Source organism: Eptatretus burgeri, chromosome 16 (genome assembly GCF_056783735.1).
Source record: "Eptatretus burgeri isolate ZD-2024b chromosome 16, Ebu_testis_v1, whole genome shotgun sequence".
Taxonomy (NCBI): Eukaryota; Metazoa; Chordata; class Myxini; order Myxiniformes; family Myxinidae; genus Eptatretus; species Eptatretus burgeri.
The window spans coordinates 55203607-55228741 of record NC_140976.1 but is presented as its reverse complement, the minus strand read 5'-3'; the positions used below and the strand labels follow the sequence as shown (position 1 = coordinate 55228741).

At 45.0% G+C, this 25135-nt stretch overlaps 1 protein-coding gene across 1 annotated transcript in view; it reads left to right on the top strand.

Annotated features, from left to right (window-relative positions):
• The window catches only part of LOC147011100 (uncharacterized), a 63372-nt gene that overhangs the window by 7293 nt on the left and 30944 nt on the right, over window positions 1–25135 (top strand). Inside the window, 7 exon segments of the mRNA XM_085858654.1 lie at window positions 6389–6528; window positions 7703–7778; window positions 8793–8875; window positions 22410–22680; window positions 22771–23127; window positions 23252–23339; window positions 23656–23684. Of these exon segments, the coding sequence (XP_085714780.1) occupies window positions 6401–6528; window positions 7703–7778; window positions 8793–8875; window positions 22410–22680; window positions 22771–23127; window positions 23252–23339; window positions 23656–23684 (1032 nt within the window). The 5' untranslated portion in view covers window positions 6389–6400.

Below are 25135 nucleotides of genomic sequence, written 5' to 3'. Positions count from 1 at the left end.
GCAGTTCTGGATCATCCTCCAGCGACCATCAACGAACACATGGTCAATCTCCTTTGCCACACCGCCAGCGTTGGAATACCAAGTCCAGCGATTAACTTGTGGGCGCTGAAACCATTAACCAGCCGCCCTACGTCCATGACTTTCTGCAAAGTCAAGGAACTTAGTGCTATTCTGGTTCACATTTCCAGACCCATGGGGACCAACACACATCTCATAACCATCCCAATCAATCTGTCTCATAACCAACCATCCCAGTTGCAGTCTGCATTGAAATCCTCCAAGATGAGAAGAGTATCTCTCCTGGGGCACTGATTAACCACAGACTCAAGCGTGGCGTAGAATGCATCCTTCACGGTGAGATCACTCGTCTCAGTCGGAGCAAATACAGAGACCATGGAAATGACCCCACAAGGTGTGATGAATCCTTAGTCTCATGCGCTCGTTGACCGGTGTTACCTCAATTTTCAATGTAGTCGGCTTATTGGACACAGCTACATCAACTCCTTGGGCATGGTAACCATCAGAGCGACCAGACCAATGGTCAGTGTAACCACACGCCATGATCTCTCCACTATCCGCTCTCCAAACCCCAGAGTGCTGCATTACCGATGTTCAAATGCTTGAGCTCAGATGATGACAGACAAGTGATCATCCCCTCTTAAGGAATTGGACGTTCCAGACACCCACCCGAATGGACCACCTCAGTTTAACCCAAGGAGACCGCCGTCTGGTGGACAACACCTCAGCACCAGTGCTACACACTACCACAATCTGACCTGGGAAGGTTACCCCATGGTTTTCCTCCCATTAGAATGAGGCTTTCCTCCAATACCGCCATCCGGTGAGCTGCCCTGCGAAGGGAAGTTGCACAGGAGGTACTCCCACGGAGTCGCTTTTCAGATTTATTTGTGCTTTTAGTGCGTTTTGCTGAATGAAGTATTTTATGGTGGCCAGAGTGCAAATCCTCCCACCAACCTCCTAATAAGTAACCCAACTGCATGAGGACGTCTCCAGACGCATTTGGGCACTAGATATGGATGGCCATTGGCTCACAAGGAGCTCCTCTACCCTTTGACAGGTTTTGTTTTTAATCCTGCTGGGTTTCCATGTCATACACCCTCCTCACCAGGAAACTTGGTGGGGAGATGGTTTCGTCGCCGACAGCCCAACCATGAAACAGGTGAGTACAGGTTTACATGGTACCTGCAGCAAGTCACAAAAAATTCTGCTGCAGGAAAGGGGGAAAAAAATGCAGGAAAAAAAATAAAATGCTTCAGGAAAAGTTAATGGGTGTAATTATAGATCATGGGTAAGGATCAGGGATGACACAAAGTGGTGATGCACTGCCTGATTGAAGCCCTGGAGGGAAGATTTGGAAAGAACAGCCTCTGGAAGGTGGTTTCCTTGACTGGAGACACGAGGAGAATACATTATTTGTGTGCAGTCATCCTGGATTTTGGAAGAATTGACAGGAGTGGGTTTACTGGAAGAACGTGTGTATCCTGAAGTTGCTAGTGAGGGTCGTAGGATAAAGAGCAGAGGGAGTAACATCTGAAGAGATGGTTTAAAAATAAAAATATAAACAGACCACCAACCTGCTGTGATGTGAGGGCAACAGACCTTGTGCTACAGCTTTATCTTTGGAGATCCCAATAATACTGAGAGCTTTAGATTTCACAGAATCTCAAAGAGATAGATGTAATGCTGGGACACCAGCTTATTCTGGAGAGCAGTAGTCCATTGAGCTCTGGACAAAGACTTTGTAGAGCGAGAGCAGCTCTGATTTTCCGAGTAGACTTGGATCGATGGAAATTGCAAAGTCTGCGGTGGCTTTGGGGGCCGGCTTTGTTGTGGTTGACCCAAGGAGAGGTCTTAGCTGATGGTGAGGCCTCAATTCAATGGATTGAACCTCTTCCAGTGTCTGTCCAATGAAGTAGTTAGGCGGGTTAGTTTGACCCCTCCAGAGCGACAGGGTGAGACTTTGAAATTTTCCAGGATTGAAGGGTATGGTCCATTTCTGAGGGGGAGGTGGAGGGAGGGAGTGAGAGCCACTGCTGTCTGCCTAGCAGTAGGATGACAGTACTGTCTGACAATGTGGAGTCCTCTATAAAAAGGAGGGTGTGCCTGGGTCAAAATGGGGTTTATTAAGTTGGCAGTTCTTTTTGAGCTTTCACTTACTATTTCGTATTTTTGAGTCGTGTGTTTTTATTTATTTATTTTAAAATACATAGTCGAGACCTGTGGAAGAACTCGTACACCAAATGGATTTTGACATAACAGACAAACAGGATGCAAAACATGCATGGGGTGGACAAGATTGATACAGAAGGAAACTCCAAGGAGGGGAAATTGGAAAGGGATATGGGAGGGGTCAACAATGGTAGAAAAGATCATGGTTTTGGATTTGGGATGATCTGAGATGGTAAACGGCTGTCTTGTAGACCTGGAGGAAGAATAAGATTGAAGATGATGTGGAAATTGATTCTATCGGTTGGGGGGGGGGGGGAGGGAGAGGAACAAATGAGTGGAGGTGCGCAGATATTAGGATATCTTCCATCGCTTCGAGATGATGCTACAAATTGTTGCTTCAAGTGTAACTTGTTGGCAAAACAAACAAATGAATGAATGAATAAAATGTTCCAAAGCATTGTGTTCCACACTCTTGGGATACACATCCTACAGAAGTTACATGGGGAGGAAGATAATATCAAGCAATCGAGGCAGACCGTTTGTTCTTCCTTGCAAAACACTTTTCTCATGCAAAGCACTTCCCAGTAGTGGGGCGGCTTAGCCCAAATATTCAAAAGAATTGTACATTTTGTGATACAAGCACCAAATTTGGCACAAATGTACATTAATATGTTGCGAACATTTTCAGATATTGGGCCACTTGAAATTCTCTCTTTATGTCCGCCATATTGGATTTCAAAATGGCCGCCACTTGAAATCAACATTCGCTATTATCTCTGGACGTAATGCAGCTATTGACTTGATTCTGCTATCTAAATGTATGTTTTTTGGGGGCAAGGAATCCAATGGTACCATTTTCAACTTAATATTATCTATCACAGTCTGTTATATAATTTTATTTTGAAATTATCTAGGCAAATATTGGATTCAACACAATACTTTGAAAAGAATGTCTTAGTTCTGTAAATATATTAAAAAACTATACTAAATCACTCGTAACAACTCAGACAAGCTCATATATATATATATATATATATATATATATATATATATATATATATATATATATACTGGCAGTCTAAAATATAAATTCACATCAAGTGACTGCAGCAGCACTGTACATCCTGCAACACCGTGCCTACAACCACTCCTGTCTGGGAGAAACCAGGGATGCAGAGGACCTTCCGGAGTTTGAAGACTGGTGTTGCCAGAGAGGAGAAGACATCCCCCAGTTTCACTACTGGGCAACCGTGCTGGAACTAGAACCATTGGTTCTAGTGTATGTGCGTTCTCTCAGGCAGGGATCATTAATGATGTACCTCGATACTCTGACAGAGCTGGTCCCCTGGTTCCATGCACTGGATCACACCCACTATGCTAGGTGGATACCAGTGCACCTGAAGGACATGGCCGAACTCACCATCAAACATCCAGATGTAGCCAGGAAATTCAGGGAAAGCCACTTCACCGTTCAGAAAACACAGAGGGTGTTCTCTTCAATCCCGATTGACCAGACACATGAGCAGAATAATGCCTGCATCAAAGGAGACGGCGGAGCAGTTGGGCTCACTGACAACCCTAGTGCCCTATGTCACTGGATGGTTGCGGGACCAGAAGTTGCCAGGGTGATCGAAGAATTCCAGGATGGGAACCAACACTGGAGACGGCAAACAGCAGACACACGTCATCATGATCAGACGCCAAGTGTACAGGCCTCATTTGTGAAAGATGTTCGCTCTCTCGTCGGTGTCATAGAGGAGATGGGCAACCCATTCGAGGAGGAGAGTCAGGATGTAGTCAAACTGGACACAAAAGAGATCACAGATCCTGCTGCTGTGGAGACCGTGATGAATGCCAAGAGGATTTGCCAAGAGCAGTTCGAGGCTTTCACCAGAGAGTGTCTGTTGGACAGAACAAAGGCAGTGGACGCAGCCATTCCTCGTAACAACCTGAAGGTGTTCAGCACTTCCACTCCAAGAAGCCAGAGCATAGGTCAGCAACAGCTCGCCTCCATCAAGAATGACCGTGAACTCTTCACACGCCTGTACATTGGCAGCCAGACAAGGGATGGAAACCTTGAGGAGTTCTTTTGTCACGAGAATCAGGCATGTCCTCTTGCATTGGCTGATGGTGGAAGCCTCTGCACTGGTACCAAGAGTGATCCTCACATGCTTGGAAGAAGTCTCCGACGCAAAGACAGAGACTCCTGTCATGACCTGTATTGTACTTGATGGAGCAGCCATCGTCCAGATGCTGAAGCCGGCTGCATCAAAGACCTTTGGAGAGTATGCACAACAGATCTTCATCCCATATATGTCCACGAAGCTGCAAACAGTGTCACGCCTGGATCTGGTCTGGGATACTTACCTTGCTGATTCACTGAAAGGTAGTACACGTGCAAAGCGGAGACAAGGTGTGCGGAGCCGTGTGGTGGCTGCCGCAGCCATACCAGGAGACTGGCAGAACTTCCTACGAGTGGACAGCAACAACACCAAGCTGTTCAGGTTCCTCTCAGCAGCTCTCATGAAATGGTTTGACCAGGAGGACAAGCAACTCGTCATTACTGATGGAGAGGCAGTGCTCAGCAAGCCACTACTGTCAGATCTGACCTCACTCGCCCCATGTAACCATGAAGAAGCTGACAGTCGGATGTTGCTGCCTGCATCTTACGCAGTCCAGCATGGACACCATGCAATACTCATCTGTACTGTAGACACCGATGTTGTGGTGCTGGCAGTGTCCCTGGCACAGGAGTTGCAACCAGAAGACGAACTGTGGCTGGCATTCGGAACAGGCCAGATTTTCCGATACCTTGCAGCACACGAAATAGCAGCTGGATTGGGACGAGAGAAGGCTCGTGTACTGCCAATGTTCCACGCTCTAACTGGATGCGACACTGTATCTATTTTTCATAGACATGGCAAGAAGACTGCGTGGGCAGTCTGGACGGTCCTGCCAGAACTCACTGAGGGGCTGCTGCTGCTGTCCTCTGCACCTCGTGACATACCAGACGATGCAATGCACATCATCGAGAGGTTCGTGATCCTGTTGTATGATCGAACCAGCAAATGCACAGACATTGACAAGGTCAGGAGGAAACTCTTCGCAAGGAAGAACAATGTGCAGCTCATCCCTCCAATGAAGGCAGCTCTGGAGGAACATGTCAAGAGGGCAGTGTATCAAGGTGGACATGTGTGGGGTCAGGTACTGCTGCCAGCACCAGAGCTCCCTCCACCAACCAACTGGGGTTGGTCAAGGACTGGAGAAGGACAGTACACACCTTACTGGACCAGGCTAACTGAGGCAGCTCACAGCTGCATTGAGCTGGTTTCTTGCAAGTGCAAAAAAGGGTGTGTGAGGTGCTGCAAGTGCAAAAAGGCTGCCCTTCAGTGCACAGCCCTCTGTGTGTGTGAAGGGGACTGCACATGATGATGAGTCAACAACATACATGTACTTGTGGCAATGCTGAACTTGTTAACATGACACTGTTTATGTACACGTATCTTCAGTACCGGTATATACCAGTACACCGAGCCTCAAATACTAGACCATGTAGCATGTCAGTATTATACCTAAGACATTCTTTTCAATGTATTGTATTGAATCCAATATTTGCTGAGATAATTTCCAAATAAAATTATATAACAGACTGTGATAGATAATATTAAGTTGAAAATCGTACCATTGGATTCCTTGCCCCCAAAAACATACATTTGGATACCAGAATCAAGCCAATAGCTGCATTACGTCCAGAGAGAATAGTAAATGTATATTTCAAGTGGTGGCCATTTTGAAATCCAATATGGCGGACATAAAGAGAGAATTTCAAGTGGCCCAATATCTGAAAATGTTCGCAACATATTAATGTACATTTATGCCAAATTTGGTGCTTGTATCACAAAATGCACAACAGGTTTGCTGTGCTGCTACACTACAGGAGTTTTTTTTTTTGTTTTTTGTACAGATTTCACAATAACCATGTCCTGCTGATGAAACCATTTAATGAGAAATTACTTGATTAGTGAAAATATGTGGTGGTGGTGGTGGTGGTCTTTGGCAATGCCATGGAAACATCAGTCTCCTCTTACCATTGTATTTTCTTTCATGCAATTGAGTGATCATCATGTAGTTTTGTTTTTGCTTTTTTTTTTTTTGTTTGTTTAAATCTTTGCCCGTTTTTATTTAATTTTTTTTTAAGGCTCCATCAAATATGCGGAATAATTTGATACATCAAACGAATCCTTCAGCACCATTCAATCAGTTCCTTCCGAGACAGTACCGGGAAGGCACTGGAAGTCTACAGCGAGGGTCATCCCTTCCCCACTTCGAACAGCGCAGGTAAGAAAATTTGAAAAATGTATTAAAAAGTCAGACTGATCAGCCAAGATGGAATATTTAAGGGGAGTTTTTCAGAGTGTTGGCAATGCATCTGGAGAGAGAGAGAATGGCATTACATTTATTTAAGTGGACGATCAAGATTTGTTTCACCGGGTGATCTACACAAATCTGCAATTCTGATAAACTTGTCAAAGAATAAGTACATGTACTGTACGGGAATGTATATGTTACGTGGAGAGAATGATGCCTGTGTCACCGATTTCAATAGAGTGATAACCAGGAACATCTGTGCCACACCACTTGCTGCAAGGCCCTTGAACAACATGGGGTATATGCCATACATACACCTTGTTTAAGCATCCATTATGGCTAACAAGATCTCTAAATTGTAGTATGGAAGAAAGGTGTCTTCATTAAATGTATGCTCTTGCTTGGTTTCAGTCTGTGATAAAACAGGACAGAAATGCTCACAAATTTAAGAAGGAAAAAAATGTATGAAAAAAAACCCTTTCCACTTTTAACATTAGCTAATCGCCAATCTGCCCCTTGGAGAAAGGAATCCATCCATGGACGAGTTTCTAGCTCCCTGCCCATCGTCAGCCTGTCATCTGCCGAACTCCTGGGGGAATCTATTCCTTGCCGACGATGACCAGGCAACCAGAAATGTATCCATGGATCGATTACTTTCCCATTGGGTGGCCTTGTAGTTGTTCAATAAAAGGTTTCTGAATGCCCATGGAGACTGACTAATGCTATGGTTAGCAGTGTAGAGGGTCACACTGCTTTCAGCAGAGGGTGGTTTTGTTTTTCAGACTGCTTTGGAGCCAGATTTTCAGATTTCATTTTGTGTATGTGGTGTCATTGCATTGAGAAAACTTTTATAAATCACAAGTCTTTTAATATAACTTGAGTGGACCAATGGTATCATGAGTTTTCTTCCATGGAACTTCAATGCCAGATGAGACCAGCAGGCCCATCAAGTCTGTACTGATATAGTTTATACTTGCTTTATCCTCTTTAAGTGCTGAGCATCAAGCAAGGAAGCAGCATGCACCTTGTTTGTTCTTTGGTATGACTTCAGGGTCTGGTTTGAACCGCTGATCACCCAGACTCGGAGGATGCTCCAACCATTATGCCATGTTGTATGATGTTTTTTTTTTTTTTTTTGGAACAGGAGCAAAAGCATTGAGAATGTACACAGTGAAGCCAACCAGGTGGCAGCTTCAATGAGGGATGTCCGGTGGCAGCAGGTGAGTGTTAGGACTTCGAAAGAGAAGGTAGTGAAAGAGCTTGGATAGGATAACCTAGAGGTGTGCACACTCACCACTGAGCTGTATAGCCTGGGTCCAGATCTTGACCCAGTAGGCTGCATCGGTTTTGTTTTTCTTTATGAGATCGATTGTACTGGTATTAAAAAAACATTAATTAATTTATTTATTTTATTTTAATGTAATGGTCCATTATGTATTCATATGACATACATATTATTGACACATGGTAATTTTCCAAAAGTATTCCCACACAGAGCTTTCCAACCCCCCCCCCGCCCCCCCCATAATAACAGTTATTTTACTTCCAACTTCAACTTGTATTAAAAATGATTTTGTTTTCCAGCAAGATCAGTATTGGTAATCGGCAGAGGGTTTCTAAAGCACACCCAATTCAAATTAAATATTGTAATTAAATAATTAAGTTCAAACTTGCTGTACCTACTTCCTAGTATGTATTGATGTCGTACGTTCCAGGTGTAGCTGAGTGCGTCAAGGGTTTTTAAACTTTCCTTCAATTTGTTGGTGATATTCTGATTATTTTTTCTTTCTTTCTTTCTTTCCTTCTCGGTAAAACCAGTGTATTCAAAATTACAATGCCGGTATATCGTTATATCACCGAACCCTATGATCCAGCTTTAAACAGTTAGTCATTCTCGTGTTTGACAGGTAGGGATATTGGTCGGTGTGGGTGCTGTCCCTCTGATGGATGTTGAACTGAGCTCCTGTTTGCCAGCCTTGGTTAGTGGACATCAAGGGGATGTCACGGTGTCCGTGCCGAGTCTGAGCTATCGAGGGATCACAAACGAATTCCAATTCCCTGCACTAATCTACAGGGGGTCACTGCATCAGTGGTACAGCTGTGCCCCCAGCAAATTGTGTTACCTGCAGCCATGTTCTGCTTCAAAACGAATAAGGATCAAATGGGTTCGTTAGTGGTTTAAGTGCCAGTAGCTTTGAAGAAAACGGGATGCTGATGTTTAATGTCCTTCATAGGATCTTGATAAATGGAAGGAGAAACGGTGTGGTGCAAACGCAGACCTTCTTCAGCGGAAGAGCCTACGGGAAAATCTGATCTGGTGAGTTGACTTTAATGCACAAAGCCGACAAAGATATCAGCAAGTGAGATTGATGTGCTTCCAAGATGTCACCATTGGAGAGGATTGAATGACGTCAGGATTGGGTACATATTTATATTCTCAACTAGAAGGGCACTCGGTAGAGCGCATACCTCCACCACGCAATGCCTGATCCACGAGAACATATCGGGTCCAATATATTTTTGAAATATCGTGCTCTATATTGGTTTTGGCCCTATCTCTCAATGGTGAAGAATCACATAACTCTCGTAATCCAGATCCGGATTCGGATCGTCACCAAAATCGAGTCAATTCGTCCTTGTCATCCCACCTGTCCACCAAGTTTCATCCAAATCAATTCACAACTTTTTGAGATAGTGTGCTATGTATCTGTTTAGCCCGATCTCTCAATGGTGAAGAATCACTTTTTTTAATTCTCGTAGTCTGATCCGGATCTGAATCTTCACCAAAATCTAATCAGTTTGTCTGTGTCGCACACCGAACCGGTCCACAAAATTTAATCCAGATCCGTCCACAACTTTTTGAGATCCTGTACATACACAAACAGACAGAAAGGGGTGCAAACGTAACCTCCTTCACCTTCGGGGGCAGAGATAATGATGAGAATGTGGCTCCTACAATGGAGTCAGGCTGTTTGACTATTTGTCTGTTTAATAATATGAGTTCTCTTACAAGAAACTTCAATGGAGGAGGCTGTGCAATGTTTGCACAGCTATGGTTAATGTACCATTAAAGAGGGGGTAATTTTCCTCTCAAAACATGAGGCAATCAGTCAAGGTGCCTTTAGTGAGGGCAATGTTTTAGTAGCATAATTGAAAAGTACTATGATAACAAATAACATGTCGAGCAAAAATCCACAATTTTGTCCACCATCTTCCAAAGATCCCTATTAGTTGAGAAAAATATTCCATCATCTGGATAATAATTATGAAAGTTAGCTGCTGCTTCTTTAATTTGCATTTTTTAATTTGTTCTGATTTGTCTGGGATATAAGTACTAGGTGCAACATTCAAACTCAATAAGAGCACAGCCTCCTCCTGCGGAGCAAGTCCTAAATTCAAAGCGATTCGGTTTTTTTTTTTTTGCAGTTATCATTTGCATTGCAATCATTTTAATATCGATATCTGCTAAACTATCCACAGTTTCATTTCAAGCAGTTCCAAAGCAGTTGCCTATTTTATTTATTTATTTTTCCACCTACCTTAGCACTTCTGTCCTGAGGAAGGATGGTCATAAAGGCCAAGTCGGTGTTCGAAAAACCCCGCTTACTTCATTGCAAATTTTGAAACGGGGAATGGGTAAGGTACAAGAAGTACCGCGTAACCAAAAAGCACACACCTGCCCAAGTAATCAGAGAGCAAATCAAATGGGTATTATTTAATGCTGCTTGTGGTGTCATTGCATGATTTTTAATAATATAATTATTATACTTTGACCTACTTGACATTCATTCCCTACTCCGTAGCATGTGAGTACACAAACCCTGGTCCTTCTCAAACATAAAGCATCGATGCTCATACATGGGACACTTGCTTCAATGTCTCTCCGAGGGATGGCACACACACATTGATGCCCTGCCTTATCTACAAAACTCATCGATTCCAGTTTATTGCTAAGCTGAGATTCGAACATGAGCTCAGTGGAGAGCGTGCGTACCTCTAGACTTAACATGTCACCCCAAGACTATAACATACGCATTACTTATTATTATTATTATTATTATTATTATTATTTTATAACAGGCATTCAAATGATGCTCTTCAGAGACCATCCATTTATTATTATGAATACAACGTACAGTGTAAAAAGCCAAAATAGCATGCAAAGTAATCTGTGAAAGCCCCAGCTTTAACCCATCCTGACTCCCATAGCTTAACCACAGCATGAGTGAGGACATCTCGCACCATTCCATTCATGCCTCATTTGGAACAATGCACCGAGACACGTGCACATATCTGAGGGATATTTTAAGTATCAAACATGATATGTATTCATGCTTAAACAGCAAACGGGGATCAACAACCCACGCACATCAAACATCCCTCTGCTCTTAATCATGAGCCAACCACCAAAGCAATAACAGAAAAGCTTAAAGAGCCTGCTTTAACTCGCTGCCTGAAGTTTACATTCAATTGATTTGCAAAGGCATCCCAAGCAACCGTGGTGCACAACTTTGGCTGTGCGTGTGAGTAATCCATCCCCAAACTCTTGATAAAGGTGGTTTTTATTAATTTTATTCTATTTTATTTTATGAATATCTATTTCACTTCATGCTTTAGTTGTTGCAAAATCATTTCTCACAATAAAGACATTCTCGTCAATATATGTAGGATTATGACATTGTACGGTAATCTTCAGTTCCTTGTGATCCCAGATGGAGGGCATGGAGCCCACAATCGCTTCTAATTCAGATGTTGACCAAAATCAAATTCACATACACTACCTCTCTATCTGGTCTTAAAATGCTCTCAATGACATTTGTTTTTCACTCCAAAGAGACTGCACCATAATGCCAGGGCTCTGTCTTTCAATTTGAGCCACAATCTCGGTTATTCTGTTTTAACGCCGAAGCTACAACAGCGTATGAGGGATCTGACATGACCTTACTTCCTCTGAAATCGGTGGTGCACCTCGCCTTTTTCAGTCTTCACAGTAAACGGTGACAACCAATTCTTATCTCCACTTTCCATGCTTATTCATTCCCAGAAGCTTCCCAGTTCACAATACACAAACTCAAACGCTGATGTATCGTACACAAACTATATCAACATTCGCTTACTTAATGTACTGTAACTAACTCAAATAATACAATACTTAGTATGCAATTCAATGAATTTCAACACAATTCAGTACAAATACAAATTCATAAGAGCCCTATCCTTCTACCATTCGGGTGAAAATAAACCCATAATTCTGTCAACTCCAACTTCTGGTTGGAAAACAATGAATTTACTCAATTGTTCCCTCCACTTCAGGTGAAGATAACAATTAACTTTGAGTGTAGCACCAAGACCTAAAGTGGGGGATGCACACAATGGCTCTTTGTCTGATCACGATAGGACGCCAACCTTGAAACACACCAACTCTTCAATAACCGGGACACCAACCCGAAGCACAGCATCTTTTCAACAACCTCAAGCACAACAAATGGTACAGACTCCTTTGTATAATTTGGAAGCAAGTTTACCAAATGGTCGAGAGATGAGGCATGCAGGGAGGAAGGGTAAACACACCTCTTCTCCCCCTCGGGCAAGAAATCTCTAACCTTCATGGTAAGCTCACTTTTGTTTCCTCTTTCTCCAACTGAATGCCACCGATCTTGATTCACCGAGGCAAATTGCATCCTGTCACGGTCGCCAATTTGCCTCTGTGATTTCAGGTCTAAGGACGTTTTCGGGGGTTTGAGTGACTTGGTCCTGATCGAGGTGAGCGTCAGGATAGGCGGTCCTATTTTTAGTCTTTGATACGATTCGGGTAAGTTGGATTTGAACCACTCCACTTCCCAGACTCAGAGCAGATGTTCTAACAATGTCATTGCTATTATATGTGTTGAGCGTAGTTTTAAATTGAAACTGAACTCCGAAGCAAGACCAACTTTTGATGATAAATAAATCCTGCACATGGACATTGAACTTTCAAACAATGGTTTTGCATCTCATAACTCAATGTTATTCATAGAATACTTACCCTGTGCAGTTTTGAGAAGGACTTGGTGCAAGCTAACTCTTGTTTTTTTTTTTTTTTTTTTTTTTTTTCTTTGATCCATTATGGTGCCAGACCTGTGACAAATGATGTCACTTTTATAAAACTATATTTCCCATGGGTAGTTGATCAATCTGTGAAAGTTTTGCATTGATCAATTAGCGGTTTCAACAATTTCAGAGAAATTATTTTCCATCTTGACCGGATCAAGCGTTGCACTTGTCGAATTGTGACATCATAATGAAGGCACTGATGACATCATCATTAACTTATCTTATTCCCCATGGGGAGTACACTACAATGAGCCGTGTTTCAATTTTTTTCCTTGGAGCAGTTTCATAGATGGAGGTGCAAATTTTTTTCATTTTTTCCAAGATGGTGCCTGTACCATGTGACTTATGAATAAAATATTCTACAGGAGGAGGTACACCTCTTTCGAGAATTTCGTGTTGATCAAATTAACGGTTGCTGAGAAAATGATTTTTTTTTTAAAGCAGGCACGTACTGTACACACGAGTGTGACACACGGACGCGACCAATCGCTTAACCCCGCTTTTCGCTTCACGGATGCAGGGCAAAGATGGGGTTTTGTTAACCCTTTTTGAGGGGTTTATATATTGTTGCGGTTCTGCAAAACCGCATGTCTCTTCGGCAATGGCACCCAACATGCAGTTATTTCATTAGTCTTCGTGCAGTCAGACCTTCCCCTAATGTCTAGTGGGTTAATGGGATGAAGTGCATTGCGTATTGCGTGGGTCTTATAGCTAAGTCTAACTATATCTCTATCTTCTGTTATGATTTATATTCCAACCCTTTCCTTTTAGCCATGGAACAAATCAAGCAAGCAAGCACACACGCCATACAAAATGCATTTGAATGTTTGCGATACAATACCTCCTGTGGCTTGGAACCAAAACAATCACAATAAACACCGGACAGCACACGCATGGCACACCATTCTTTCATTCAAATCTGCGCGCCAATTTCCAACAGCATCTCACCTTGCTCACCCGTCGCTCACCAAACATTCACCACCTTGACCACCAACACCTCCTACACATGGGAAAAATATTCCCGCACATCCTCGTACCTCTATATTGATACAATTCTCCAATAAACAGAGGTGTGCTGCACGGCTCAGGGTACTCTCAGGGTACGCGTGATCCAGGGACGAGAGCAACGGACGTTTGTAGCACCAACCGCACCTCGCTGGGGTGTTCCTGGTGGGCACGTGGGATTGATACAACCCTTGTCCAGTCGCCGGAACATGGCACGAGGGACGGGGGAGGGGTCACGGGAAGAGCAGCCCGGGAGTTCAGTATGGAGCTCCGGACGTTCCTCGCCGGATGTACGGATGAGACCGCTTCCAGCCCCAGGAACCTGGCAGGGCATGGCTAGTAGGACCGCTGTGGCCCAATAGAGAAGCAGGATTCAGGTCACAGCTCATCGCTTGGGGTCGTCACCCCACTCTTCGCCCGGGGCTTATAAAAGGTGGATCGCGGAGCTGTCCGCCCTCTTATTCGCATCTTTTCCTCGCCCTTTTGGCTCTGCCCATCACTGGCTCTTCACTCGCGGTTGGTGTGTGACTGAGACGTGCTTATTCTGGAGGACTATTGTGGAGCATGCGTTGCCATGAGCCCTGGCAAAGTGAGTAAGCTGGAGATGAGGCACTGATGTGGATTTTTTTAAAACCCACCTTGTTGTGATCGTTGTCCTCCTGAAGGATTCTAACTGGCCGATTTGTGGAATCCTATTTGACTTCAGACAGAGTTTAACGTTTGTCCGATTTGATTATAAAATCCTACAAAAACCCTATCGACACTGATAAAACTGATGTCCACACAAGTCCTTCCTTGTGAAACAATTTATTTCCTAATTATACACCATACACTTCTCACCCTCGTACAATGAACTTAAGAATCCCCATTTGATTGCAATATTATTTGGTTCTATTTCATATATTCTTACTTTAGTTAAGTTAGACCAACCCGATTCAATTCACTTCTACATTACATCAGAGTTTTATTCTAACTTGGTACTTGGTCAGTTCCAAGGAGTACAAGCCACTGAGAAACTGTACTTCCTCACGTACTTGCACTGAGAACAATGTGCCTTTCAAAACATTTTATACTTCCATGAGAGAGAGGTTGGGGGATATTCACCCAGACTGTAGACGTGTCTTTTAGACAAAAAGCCACTTCGTACATTTTCTAAGCAAAGGTTCATTTATCAGCTCGGTCACTCTGCTCCAGAACAACACATTTCTTATCATTTAGGGCAAAAGTCTTTTGGGCAGAAATGACAGCCAATTCAATTTGCAGCATAAAAGTTACATTTCTGAAACTCCATTTGTTACAATTTAAAATACATTCATATAAATTTTTCCCCCACACTACCAACTCCTGAGATGGGAATGTTCAAGCGGAGTATCCCACGGACGTACACACTACACTAGCAGACCTATGCATGACAAGGTTAGGAATCTGTCGCCTCACGCATTTCTTTCTTTCCACCCCTCTATCTAATTCACTTTGGACGCACAAAAGAGCATCCTACTTACTCACAATCAGTTTCCTCTGGCATGACACCGCAACCCTCCTATTGCATTACACCACACCTCCCACTCCCATACCTCAGACACCAGTATTCCCCCCCTCCCTAATTCCCCCATAGCGTACTGGTTTGCGTTGGTTGGCTGACCGTGCCAGGTATTGCGAGGCCGTTTATCCTCATCTGCTCTTTCTTTCTGGCTATCTAATCGTGTGTGTGTGTGTGTGTTGGTGCATGTCGTAGCATAAGTTAAGATTGTAGAGGATATAACGGGATAAGTCTGCTCTGTGTTTGCCTTTGTAAAGTGCTTGCCCTTTTGTCACACCCCACAAATTACTTGCTATCCCTGCTGTACATCTGAATAAACCACATTTACTATTCCACATACCTTTCCTCGCCTGATTGTAAATAAATGCTTTGTTTAGAAATGTTCCCAGCTCGTTTTCGTCTTTTCCTTCATTGGTCCAGCATGGTTCGTATCCTCGCTGAGCTGGGACATTATTCCCTAACGATCTGTTATTTTTAGCCGGTACGTCCTTGGGCAGTTACGCTCGGCTGCATCTGATCCGGTAAGGTGACCTGGTTTGAACAAGGCGTACCGAGGACCTGTCCCCCGATAATTAAATCACATGACAATTAGATAAACGGTATTTATTAGACGGAGGACCCTAAGTCACGTGGTCGAGTTATTAGCGTTCACGGTCGATTAGCGACCCTCAGTGTCACGAAGTTATTTGTATGCGACGGCCTGTGATTCCGGAGAGTCTTGTGGGAACCCGAGGTAGCTCTCCCCCTCCCCCCCCCCCGTTATCTTTTCGCCCCCAACCCAGGTCCGCATCAATATATTTTTTTGTTTTTTCTCAACTAGACTCTGTGTAATGGTTAGAGAGTCTGCTCTGAGTTTGGGAGATCAGTAGTTCAAACCCCACTTGTCTTACCTCAGCCGTTAAAAATGGTATGTGCTGCATCCTCTCTTGATGTTCAGCATTTTAAAAAAGGAAACAGCACGAACTATAATGCCATCTGGCTGAACAGTTCACCTGAAAAGTTTTGTCTCTGCACATGAACCAAAATCTAATTGGCTTGTTATTGTCACCTCCCCAATTCATCCACCTCGTTTTGTCATAACCTATCCACAACGTTTTAAAATAATATGGAATAGGCAAAGCCTAGAAGCGAACATAGAATTCTTCTTACATTCGCTTCTGACTTTACCTATAACTTGTTCACAACTGTATACGCAATTTCCGGTTACTTCGGCCTGGATTCGGGATCAGCGATCAAATAACGTAAATCACGATTAAAAATTATTTTTTGATGATGCGGGAGATATCTTTATTAAAATCAGTGGAGGAAATATACACCATGTCTGATATTATTTGGGTCTTTCATGTCTCCGACGATGCCTTTATCTCCCGGCATGCATCATTCCCCATGACAAAAACCGGAAGCAAAAAAAAAACCGGAAGCAAAAGGGTCATAGCCAACCACACGGATTCACAATTGCCAGGGTATTGTGTTGTTGTTGTTGTTGTTGTTGTTTCCTATTCTCTCATGTCTACGCATTAAATAGGAAGCTCACTACATTCGCTATTATTCTATATATCGTTTTTGGCCACATCTCTTAACGGTGAAGTCGCTTTAAATTTTTTTTTAAAAATTATCACATCTGCATCCGGATCTTCACAAACATTGAATCAATTAATCCTTGTCACACACCAAACCTGTCCACCAAGTTTCGTCCGAATCTATGCACAACTTTTTGAGATGTCCTGCTCCCAGACAGATATGGTTGAAAGCATAGCATCTATCCACCTTTGGTAGTGGAGGTAACAAACAGCCATAGGTTGGCAACAATAGCACAGGCTTTGATGTGGGCACATTAGGCACAGGCATAACGGTCCCTTCCTGCATTGAATTTCCTTGTAAGGGAACTTGTAATATGGAATCGGCTAAGCCTAGAAGCGAACGTAGAATTCTTCTTACATTCACTTCTGACTTTACATAAAACTTGTTCACAACTGTATACTTGCCAACTATACCGTGGTACATGTAAGCGCCGCACAGCTGATTTCGACGCAATTTCCGGTTACTTCGGCCTGGATTCGCAATCAGCGATCAAATAATGTAAATCACGATTAAAAAATATTTTTTGATGATGCGGGAGATATCTTTATTAAAATTAAATTTGGGGAAAAAATAATTGAAAAAATAAACAAATAAACGATCACTTCTCGTCAAGAATAAAAGAAATTAAAAGTTCCGGAAAGAGTTTCAAAATCACTCCCGGTAATGTTAAATACTAAATAAACACTTCCTGTCATGAAAAAAAAATCACTTTCGGAAGTATAAAATTAACTTTGGGAAAAAAAAATAATTGAATAAATAAATAAATAAACACTTCCGGTCATGATCTCCCGGCATGCATCATTCCCCATGACAAAAACCGGACACAAAAAAAAAAACAGAAGCAAAATGGTCAGAGACAACGACACGGATTCACAATTGCCAGGGTATTGTGTTGTTTTTGTTGTTTCCTATTCTCTCATGTGCACGCGTTAAGTAATATTTATGGTGTACGAGGTGCAGTGGAACACGAGAAGCAAGAGTGTTAGCATCAACTCCGCTTTATTGCCCATCTGATATACATTCCTGCCACCCCTAGCGAGCGAGTCATGATATACGAAAACCCAATCACGTGATACAGCACACTCCTCCCCTCGTAAAATGACAAGTCAAATGATGAAAGGACAATAATAACATGACCAACCGAAACCAATCAACACTCATAATCCTCCAAGTACCGCGGCCGCATCCTGACCCGCCTCGAACGGGCAGCGCCGCCAGACAGCCCAGGCTCAGACGCCTCCCGGCTCGGTCAAGGTGACACCCTCGCCGGACTCGCACCATCCGCAATAACAACCGCCCCCGGCCGACCAGCCTGCCCGACGTCCCCGGGCAGGACTGAATCAGGCGAAGACCCCCTGGGCGTCGGCAAATCCGGCCCTGGCGATACAACATCTGGCCACGGCGACATTACAGGTGGGGGTCCCACATCGTTCGGCCTGTGGGGGTGTGGGGAGGGGGTGACGCTGAACAGCGATCATGCATTTGGTCCACGTGCCGCTTCCACACCTCCCCACCATCAGTCCGCACCATGCAATTCGCCGGCCCCAGTACCACAGAGACCACAGCCGGCACCCATTTGGAACCGTGGAAATAATCGCGCACCATTACCTGCTGTCCCACATTGAAACCGCGCAGCAGTGTCAGACGCAACACCGTCCCACTCCCCGACCCTCCAGGTCGCAGCAAATCCAGTCTGGACCGCAAAGCCCGTCCATAGAGACGAATGGCAGGCGAATCACCCGTGACAGGATGAATCGCGTTCCTGTAATGGAGCAAAAAGACCGACGACTGTCTGCACAGGTGCAACACCCCCCCCCTCCCCCTGCGCAAAGCCCGTTTCAACATCTTAACAAACGACACAGCCTGCCCATTCGTCTCAGGATGATACGGTGCGGACCTTAGATGTCGAATACCATTTTGACGCATAAACTCATCAAATACACCTGCGATGAACTGCGGACCGTTATCAGAGACCAGGATCTCCGGTAATCCTTTATTAGCAAAGATCGTCTGCAGTTTCTCTACTGTAATGTTTGCTGATGTATGCTGCATTACTACAACCTCCGGCCATTTAGAGAATGCATCGATCACAATCAAAAACATTTTGCCATTAACCGGCCTCGCAAAATCTACATGGACCCTCTGCCAGGCCCTGGCTGGGGTCGGCCATAGCCCCGAGGCTCGACGTGGGTTATCAGCATCTGTTTGACACGTGGCGCAACGCTTAACCAACTGCTCAATGTCTTTGTCCAACCCCGGCCACCACAATAGGCTACGAGCAAGACTCTTGGTCTTCACGACGCCAAGGTGACTGACATGCAGTTCTTCCAAACACCGCTGCCTGAACTTCAGTGGAATCACCGTCCTCATTCCCCACATAACGCACCGTTGCACCAATGACAGCTCCGATATGCGCGACGTGAAAGGTTGAAATGCCGGTGTCGAAGTTAGATCGCTCCAATTCCCGGTAGAAATCGCCTGGACGACACGGGCGAGCACCGGATCACGAGCCGAATCCACCGCGACCTGTCTGGCCGTGATCGGCCCGCTTTGGACCTGGCCCAGCGCGAACACATCCACCCGGTCGGCCGACTCAGACACAGCTGGACCCTCCGCACATGGCAAGCGTGAGAGCCCGTCGCAGTTAGCATGCTTCTCGGTGCTTCGGAACTGAATATCATAATCATAAGCAGCAAGAAACAGACACCACCGCTGTATTCGCGCGGCCACTACCATCGGTACCCCGCGTTCGGGTCTCAGGATGAATTGAAGCGGTTTGTGATCCGTCTGCAAAGTGAAATGCCACCCCAGCAGGTATTGATGACACCTCCGCACACCCCAGACGAGGCTGAGAGCCTCGCGCTCGATCTGGGCATATTCCCGCTCTGCTGCGGACAGGGTCCGGGATGCAAAACAAACAGGCCGCTCGAAACCATCGTCCATCCTGTGGGAGAGCACTGCCCCGATGCCATATGCAGAGCTGTCGCATGCCAATAAGAGCGGACGCGCAGGCTCGTAGTGCACGAGGACCGTATCCTCTATGAGCAGCCGCTTGACGCGGTCTAACGACGCCTGGTCTGCAGGCCCCCAAGCCCAGCGCTCGTCCTTCCTGAGCAACCATGTTTTCACGGCGCAAGTTGTGAGCTGAGCCCGCGCACGAACCTTTGGTAATACTTGGCCATACCAATGAACGAGCACAGCTGTGTCTTGTCGCGAGGCGGTGGCATGTACTGAATCGCCTCCACCTTCCAAGGACCTTTCAACAGCCCCTCCAGCGTGATGATGTGCCCGAGGTATTCCAAGCGCTGTTTGAAGAACGCGCACTTGTCCCTGTTCAAGTGCAGGCCGCATGCTTCTAGCTTTGTCACCATTTGGGTAATGTTCGCAAGATGCTCGTCCGCCGTTTTCCCCGCAATGAGCACATCATCCAGGTAGGTCTGAGCTGGCAGGCCAATGCAAACCTGATCCATGGCTTTCTGCCACACGGCTGGGGCCGAAGCAATCCCAAAACAGAGTTGGGTATATCGATAGAGTCCTTAACACGTGTTGATTGTCAAAAGCTCGCTACTCCCGGGATCCATCGCCAGGTGAAAATATGCATCAGGCAGGTCTAGCTTCGTGAAGTATTGACTCCCCGCCAATCGCGCATATATTTCATCGATTGACGGCAGTGGATATTGCTCCACGCTGAGCCCCGGGTTAACCGTGGATTTGAAGTCCCCGCACAATCGGACGTCTCCATTCCGTTTCAGCACCGTGACAACCGGGGTGGCCCAATCTGAGTACGACACCCGTTTGATCACTCCACAGGCCTCCAGCCTATCCAGTTCACCCTTGACCTTGTCCCGCAGGGCATACGGCACCGGTTGTGGTTTACAAAAACGAGGAACCACCCCCTCCTTCAGGAAGAGCTTTGCCTCCAAGCCCTTGAGTTTCCCAAAGTCGTCGCAAAACAAACCTTGATGTCTTTGAAGAATCTTCTCCAACTGATCCTCCCACCGGCTCGGCACGGGTTGCACAAGGTGAACTGCGGCCCAGTCTAGCCTGATGCGGGCCATCCAATCTCGGCCGAGGAGAGACGGTCCCCTCCCCCGCACGACGTACAACTGAAGCGTGGCGACCTGGCCTTGGTACCGCAAAGACACGTCTGCCATCCCGACTGGCGTTATCTTCTCGCGGGTGTACGTAAACAGCGTGAGTTTGGACCTGATAAAATTCAGGCCGTTGAGTCTACGCGCGGTCTGTTCGCCAATGATCGACACTGCCGCTCCCGTATCGATCTGAAACGTGATCAGCGTTTTGTTCACTTCGATGTCCACCGTCATCGAGCGCGCCGTCGCCAATTGAAAACAGGCTCAACAACGGCCGCCGGTTCCACCCCGGGTCGCCTCGCACATCGCCGTTGATGACCCTAACGGTGGCCGGTGCCCCACGGCACACATGCTCCAGATGGCCCACCTTGTGACCCACCTTTAAACACACGGTGCCTTTGTATGGGCACGCACGGCGCAGGTGTCGACCTCCGCATTCCAAACATGTCCGCGGGGTCACCTCGCCGCACGTGCGGCCGCGCGGCGACGTCCGACCCGCACCGAAGGTCGTGCCTGCGTCCCGGGGTGGTCACGACCCCACGTGGCCGGTGATGGCCCGAACATCCTCGCGAGTCTGCTCGACCGCTGTAGCCGTACTGACCGCCGAGTCGAATGTAATGGCTTCACCCTTCAGCTGTAGAACCGCCGAAACCATCTTCGCATCCTGTAAACCAGCAATAAAACGATCTCTGAGCCGAGCTGGACGCTCCCCCGCCGTGAACTTGCAGGCCACGGAAAAAATTGCTTAATCCGCGCCACGAAATCAGCAACGCGTTCCTCTGCCCCTTTCGAGAGGCGATCAAACTGGTATCGAGCGAGCTGTAATGACTTCTCCGGCGCCATGTGTGCTTTCATCTTCTCCACAACGTCCCGAAACGACAGCCCGTCATCACGGGGCTTGTCCGGCGCCACCAAATCACTCGGTAGTCGATAATGCTCCGCCGAAAGCGAAGCGAGCAAGATCGACTTCTGTTTGCTCTCGTCGACCACATCATTCGCGTGGAAATAGCATCCCAATTGCTCCGAAAACAATTCGAAGTCGTCTCCGATGAAAACGGGCACATGTCCGTTTTCAACCATCCTCGTCGCCAACTATAGTATACGAGGTGCAGTGGGACACGAGAAGCAAGAGTGTTAGCATCAACTCCACTTTATTGCGCGTCTGGATGTACATTCCTGCCACCCCAAGCAGGCGAGTCATGATATACGAAAACCCAATCACTTGATACAGCACAATATTCACAAGACAGAAATAAAACCCAATCGTGTTTATACACCGCACAGCGTTTAACAACAACCGGAAGCAAAACGTCTTAGCTAACGACACGGATTCCAAATAGCCAGGGCTATTGTGTTGTTGTTGTTGTTTCCTATTCTCTCACGTGCATGCGTTAAGTCTGAAGCTCACTGCGTTCGCTATGAAATATAATGACTTTTGGGATTCTTGCTTGATAATGTGTGATTAGTTTCACGTTTAATTGAAGGCAGAAAGTATGGATGTTGTGAAAATAACGTTTCCTTTTTGAAATTCAATTTTGCAGGGAACAAGGTGCTGGCTTACACAATGGACATTCTAGAAACTTTTTGGGAACTCAACTGGAGAATGGAGGATCATCACGTAAACCAGAATTTGGAAAAGCGAGAGCATACGGTAGTCTTGACAGACACAGCAGACTTGCTGATTATCCAACCTCGACTGAATCTTATCGAACCTTACTAAATAGACAAACTCCAAGTTCTACTTACCACAATGTGACTACTGTGGATGCTCCTGTTGCCTCTCGACTCTCGAATCCAAATGAAAGTTCTCAGGCAAGTGATCTCAAAACATTTGTGATTGTCAAGTTCACACTGTTCCATGGTGATATTAGTGGATCATTGTGTTGCTTCTTTCCTTTCCAGGCTCGAGTGCAAATGGTGAGAGAGTCACCGGCCTCATCCTATTCCTCGACAAAGCCATTGGACAAGCTTCCTGTGCCTAGAAATGAGCCAATCGCTGAAGATTCGGATGAAGCTTCATATAGAGGATATTTGAAAGGGGAAAGGTCAAGCACAGAAAGCCGAATAGATGTGGAACCTTCTTCAAAAGTCCATGTACCGCGTGTGCTGACGCCTTCTCAAGCATTTGAGGGCGTAGCGAGAGTCGACCCCATTGACTATTCAGAATCGACTGCGAAGACCGTTCGTTCATCGGTGATGTTGACATTAAGTCGGCAGCAGCACACAGAGCCAAAGGCTGTTCATAACACCAGGGTCCAGGTGACGAGCTGTACTCCTGATATTTGAGTCGTTAAATTAAATTATTCTGCAAATCAATTTGAAAATTATTCTGATGTTTTGCTTTTGTTTTCTTTTGTCTTTGTTTTTAAAAAAGTCCCTGCAGTCAATTGGGAAACAAGAATTGAAGACGGCACCTAATTTTGCCTTAAAGACTCAACAGTCAGCATGGCAGATAAAATCGACACCGAAAGGTGACTTGTGACCCCATCCATGGTCAGCATTACAAGATCCCTTAGAATAGCATTGTTGTCATCAAGAATGCAGAGGACACTCTGTCGCACAGATTTGAGATAAAATATAACACTTCAATGCTGCAAATTGTATGATTTCAAGATTTGTGGGCTGTTCCACCCCTCCGGGGGATGGATTTAGCCAGCGTAATGGTACAAAATGGCCGATGCCTTTTAACTAAAGCTATATGTTGAATGAAACCTGATGAGTGTCATTTTGTCATCCTAAATACACGCAACTAACCAGATGCTGCATTGTTTTGTTGTTGTTTTTCAGTAATTCCTAATGAAGTGACATCGCATGATGCAAGTACCTGGGCTGGGTCGATGGAGGATGGGGAATGGGAGTGAGAAGTTTTGGGAATCTTAAAAGTCAAAACTTGGAATATATATATATATATATATATATATATATATATATATATATATATATATATATATATATATATATATATATATATATATTAACCTAATATTGATTATATCAATTGGAACTTGGAAAATTTTACTGTTAATTGCATGTTGTGGACTTGTAATTGTTGCATTACTGTGAAATTCCTTCACACTATTGTAACTGCCTGTAATAAATAACGCTTATCACGCTCTTTTGGTAAATATACACTGCGACGCTATACCATTGCTGAAGAGCATTATGTCAGGGAAGGACCGTTCCATTTGTGAAAGGAGGATGTCAAAAATTTTTTTTATGGTTTTGACCCCACCCCCCGCCCCCCCCCCAAAAAGCATGAAAATGGAAAAAAGTGAAATGTATTACATCACTTCTTGCATTAGTCATTTGGAGGCCTCATGCAAAACAGAACAGTGCCTCCACCATCATATTAAAATTAGCCATTAGCTAATTAAAGGCTCTGCCCCTCCCCCAATCGCACTAAAATATGCAATTTTTGTGTCCTACCGCTTGTGCAATGAAAATGAAGTTGATTTTGGTGTTTTGTTTGTTGTGTTTGTTTGTTTTTCAAACATTTTTGCTTTCTGGCCCCACATGTTGGGGGTAATTTCATTTTGTCTTAAGCTGCTCCGATTGACTTCTGATTCAGACAAAAAACAAAAACGCACCATTCCACGAGGTGTTTTGTACAATGAATCATATTGTGGATTTGTTTAACAATATAGGTTTGTATTATACCTGGTGTCAATTTAATGGTTAGGGTGGTGGTCTTCGGATCCGAGGATCCTGAGTTCAAATCCCCCTCGGCTGTTGAATTGATACCAGGTGGAGTTGACTCTACCTGTCATCCTTCCGAGGTTGGCAAAATGAGTGTCAGCTTGTTGGTATCCTGTGTCGGAATGGCGACCCGTCCAGGATTGTGCCCAATAGCCAAGGAGACTGCTCAAGCAGCACCAACGCTCTTCACAGAGTATGGTCCTGATGGATGGATGGATAGTTTTATCTTGACATTGGGTGTCTTCTACATTTTATTGTCGTTCTTGTTGCATTTGTTCACATTAAATGTAATTATTCCACTTGACCTACTTTCTCCACTAATCGTAATCCCTAATTTTTCCCCCCACTTGAGTTGGAGCGCTCTTTTTGTGCTGTTTAACGCCTTTCGCAAGTTGATGTGTTTTGTCAGCAAAGTGAGAACTTGGATCACCACTACCCTTTGGGGTGGGAGGGGGGGAGGGTCCTCAAAAGATTGTGTACCCCGTTCGGTCACGTGGGAGCCTTTGTTGCCTCAAGGTCCCATGCAGTTACATGGCCCTAAAGTCACCACTGATAACCCCTCTATAAGCAC